Raw genomic sequence first — 4,687 nt, forward strand, 5'->3', positions numbered from 1 at the left:
AACTTTCAGATATCTGTGTACATGGACACCAAGATCCCTCTGCTCATCCACACTACCAAGTATCCGATCATTAGCCCAGTACCCCATCTTTTTGTTATTCTTCCCAAAGTGAATCACCTCGCACTTAGGTACATTGAATTCCATCTGCCACCTTTCTGCCCAGCTCTGCAGCTTCTCTATATCCTGCTGTAACCTGCCACATCCTTCCTCACTGTCAACAACTCCTCCGACTTTTGTGTCATCCGCAAACTTGCTCACCCAACCTTCTAACCCCTCTTCCAGGTCATTTATAAAAATGACAAACAGCAATGGTCCCAAAACAGATCCTTGCGGAACACCGCTAGTGACGGCACTCCATGAAGAAACTTTGCCATCAACTACTACCCTCTGTCTTCTTCCATCCAGCCAATTCCTAATCCAAACCTCCAACTCACCCTCAATGCCATATCTCCGTATTTTCTGCAGTAGCCTACCAGTGTGCTGCCTGACCTGCTGTGCTTTTCGCAGCGCCACATTTTATGGAGTCTGACTCTTCAGCATCTGCAGTCCTCACTATCTCCTAATTGCTGCTCACATACAATTCAACCTGGTATTGCAATTTTAGCTACAAATCGTCTTTTCCTCCTGGACTACCAGTAGCTCTTAAAATAGCAGTTTTAACCTGAGCAACAGGATGGGACTGTTTACCTAAAGTGACGATTTGAATGTAGTTTAGGCTTACCTCATCCAGTACAAACAATATGTTTGGCTCGTAACAGTGCAGGTCAACCCATAATCACCGAATATGGAGAAGGAGCTGTAATGGAAAGAGGGCAACTTCGAAGAACAAATGCTTATCATTGTGTCCTCCAGTTACAAGCAGCTATAAGCTTCCTCGTTGCTTGCGTGATAGGCTAGAGCTACCAAAGGGAACCAGGTATACAGAGAATGCATTCAACAAAGAGTTACTTCTATATAGGGTATCAGTTAGTTCAGTTGCCTGGATGGCTGTTAAGGGGGGGGGGTTCAATTTTTGGACCAGTTGTGGTTACCATGAAAGGTCCAGCTTTTCAACCTCTCCCCTCACCGGATGCCTCTCAGGTTAAACCAGCTCCACTTCTCTCTCTCTCGCTAATGTGTGAACCGTCCTCTGGGAACATTACTCTTTTGACATCGCATTGTAATTTTAAATTAAAAAAAACTGATTCTATAGTTTGCTTGTTGTTACAGCGGGCCAAACAGATTCAGTCTCCGAGGAACGCTTCTGTCGGAAATTGACAAAACAAACTTTGCGTTTATGTGCTCAAAAGCAAGTTGATTTAGAGGCGTAAAGAATAAGTCACTTACTCGGAATATTTAGCCTGGTTCCGCTCCCGAAGTACCACAAGTTGCTTGTGTCTTGTGATAAACAGTAATAATCGCCAGCGTCCTCCGACTGCACGTTAGTGATGGTCAAATATCCCACGTTGGTTGATTCATCTTCTAAGCCGGTAAATCTGTCCGAGATACCCTCACCTCTTTTATCAGTCCCTTTCAGAATAAACCTTGGGGCGCTGTCCCGTTTCTGGTGATACCAAAAAACATACTTCTTTGAAAGGCTGATTCCGTGGACTGTACAGGTCAGGCGAACAGTTTCTCCAGGTGTTGTGGACTCGGAAGCTGGTTGGACCAAGCGGACCTCCGCGCTCGTGTCTGTAAAACAGATAAACCATTTCATGGTTAAAATTGCCCCGGTAAAAATGAACATTCAACGACGACGTTACATTCAGATCATATCAGACTGTGGATTAAGCCTAGGTTTTACTTAAATAAAAATCCTAATGCTAAAGAAATTACAAATATTTCGATGACACTTACAGGTCAGACCAATTGTGAGCAAAAGCAGAACAAGAGTAGCAGCCATTGTGACGGTGCTGTTGAAGTATGAATATCCAATGCTTCTGATCAGTGAATGTAAACTTTTATATCAAAGGTTGGACCAACTTAAATATCACCGTCTTATTAAATATGCAAATATATTGTCCTCCCGAAAGGGTCGATTGGCCACCCGAGCAGCATCCGGGTTCTTGTAACCAATTGCATCAGTCACAATGATTCCAAACAGCAAAGTCACACGATAGAATTCAGCTTGTCCACTCTCCCTCCTCCTCACTGAGACGTTCCCCTTTACATTATCGCTGTGACTTTAACAAAAGTCCAAAGGCTGAAATAGTTCCAAGCTCATATTTTGTAAAACCTAAAATTTGATCATATTTTATACTTTGAATCGATTGTCCCTTATCAACATTAGTACCGTTTATTTTGCACTTAAAAAATGTAGTGAAGCACCGAGGTGTTTTAATCGTGTGGAAAAAGTACCGCAATTGTCATTTACTGATAAATTTATAAAATTCTAACCTTCCATTTTTTAAAAAACAGTTAGTGCATAATGGTAGATGAATTGAATTCACTCATCTGAAATATACAAGATTAAAAATAATTAACCACAGTCCAAAAATGTGCAGATTAGGTGAATTGGCCATGCTAAATTGTCCGTAGTGTTAGGTGAAGCGGTAAATGTAGGGGAATGGGTCTGGGTGGGTTGCTCTTCGGAGGGTCGGTGTGGACTTGTTGGGCCGAAGGGCCTGTTTCCACACTGTAAGTAATCTAATCTAATCTAATTTGTTAACTCTATTTTTACCCTTGCTGTCACATTGCTGGAATGCTCCTTTAATTCACACATTTCCAGCAAAAATTAATTGTAAAATTTCTGGGCTTTCAGGCATTGATATTAATACAAAGGGTAGTTCTTTCACGAACTGACCTCCCTTATATGTGTCATGGGGTAACATTCATGAGGTATTGCTAAACAATACAGATGTTTCGCGAAGGAATGAAAGGGGAATAGGTTTGATGCTGCCTGTAGGACGCCATCGCGGAAATAGGGCCACAACAAATCCCGTTTATGGCGAATTTCCAAATGTTGTAAATCGAATAGTTGCAAAAGATCGGTCTTTTGAACTGAACAAATTGTTGTTCGAGTGACGTAACGTCTTTAAGTCGTAGTTCTCGGGGCTTCAGACTTTTCCTGTGTATTTACATTAGCATTGAATAAAGTTGACAATTTGGAATTTAAAGGGTGTAAGTGTAATATTATTATAAATCACTGAGAGTTGTGAGGGGTTCATGTTTTGCTTGCAGTCCTCTGACTTAGATGCTGTCTTTGTCACCATTTTTAGAACGGGAAATCCCCGGACAGGAGCTGCTCAGAGATAAGCAATGCAGTCAGCCTTTGGTAAAGCACAAAATAAGCAAATGTCAACGATATATTTAGTGTTTCTATATGTATACGTTGTTACACTGAAGTCGGATATTCCACGTGTATAATGCACGATAACCTACTCATCTAACAGTACCTTCTTGCAACTTTTATCGTGTAATAAAATTACCCTCAATCGTGAGATTTTTGTGCTATTTATTGTTGAAGTCAAAATTGCCCTCCTTTACACGTGTGTTCCATTATAGTGTACTAACCTACAAAATAACAGGCTACATTTCAGTGGGATGTATCACTGTTTTGGCTTCATTCCTTCCCCTCCCAGCCACCCAGCCCAATCTTGTTGTGTTGGAGATTCGAAATCTGCTGGAGAAACTGAGCAGCTCTGGCGGCATCTATAGAGGAAACGACCGGTAACGCTTCGATTTCAACATGTCTCTCCTTCAAAAGATTATATTTCTGAGTTCTGAAGAATCCAATTGGACTGGGAACATTATCCTTGTTTCACTATATGGTGCTCCCTGAGCTGCGGAGCTTCTCCAGCATTTTCTGTTTTTCTTTCTGCCAGATGAGCTGTTTACAATGCAGACACTTCAACATCGCACATGAGCAACTGGCTAATTCTCAACTTAAGCTGCACCTTGCAATAGGCAACACTGCTTTAACAATATGACAAAATGCGGTAATTCACGAACGCAGCAATCACATTATCTTGATGCCGATGTACTAGATTGTCCTGTTAGGATTTTGTAGGACAAAACGGTTGAAAAGGGACTCTTGTAGAACTGCTTATTCATTGCCAAAGGAATCCGAATCGGAACGCTAAATTGTCAATGTCAAATCCAGGAGCAGCGGCGCCTCTGGACAAACTCCTTCAGCAAATGCGCTCTTGGTCTTCCCCTCTCTGAGGTGAACAAACCCGGTTTGTCAAATCTATCCAGAAGTTGAAGTCTCTAATCACTAGACCATTTCTCAAAACTCTTTTCTGAATCAGGTTGAGTAGTTCCACAACCGCCCGGCAATGTGTGGCTCAGAATTGAACACGATACGGCAGCTGAGTCCAGGCAACCCTTTATGAAGTTACACCATAAACTCTTTGGTTTTATACTTTGAGATTCTTTATAAAGCGTAGGATCTGTGTCAATTTTTAACTGGTTTCTCAGTCTGCCCTACCACCTACAATGATTTGCGCACATCTGCTCCAGGGCCCCTGATCCTATAGACATATATATTTTTATACGCTTTTTCATTACTTTCCCGCCTCACTTTCCTATCAAAATCTTCATCGCTCCACCAATGCTGCCAGACCTTCTGAGTTTCTCCAGCACTTTTTATTTCTACCCCACAGCATTATTCTGAACCTCAGAATTATTCAGCAAGTGATGTTACCTTTAGTCACCGTCTCCACCAAACAAAAATAAGTATATTGCCATTATACTAACCTCTATTCCT

General features: G+C 41.6%; 1 protein-coding gene across 1 annotated transcript in view; it reads right to left on the reverse strand.

Moving 5' to 3' along the window:
* The window catches only part of LOC122562483 (immunoglobulin lambda-1 light chain-like), a 7,111-nt gene extending 5,188 nt beyond the window's left edge, over nt 1-1,923 (reverse strand). The window contains exons 1-2 of the mRNA XM_043715321.1: nt 1,837-1,923; nt 1,327-1,671 (exon numbers count right to left, since the gene is read on the reverse strand). Of these exons, the coding sequence (XP_043571256.1) occupies nt 1,327-1,671; nt 1,837-1,882 (391 nt within the window). The 5' untranslated portion in view covers nt 1,883-1,923. The remainder of the gene's footprint in view (nt 1-1,326; nt 1,672-1,836) is intronic.
* Between the last annotated feature and the right edge of the window lie 2,764 nt (nt 1,924-4,687).

Source organism: Chiloscyllium plagiosum, chromosome 25 (genome assembly GCF_004010195.1).
Source record: "Chiloscyllium plagiosum isolate BGI_BamShark_2017 chromosome 25, ASM401019v2, whole genome shotgun sequence".
Lineage (NCBI taxonomy): Eukaryota > Metazoa > Chordata > Chondrichthyes > Orectolobiformes > Hemiscylliidae > Chiloscyllium > Chiloscyllium plagiosum.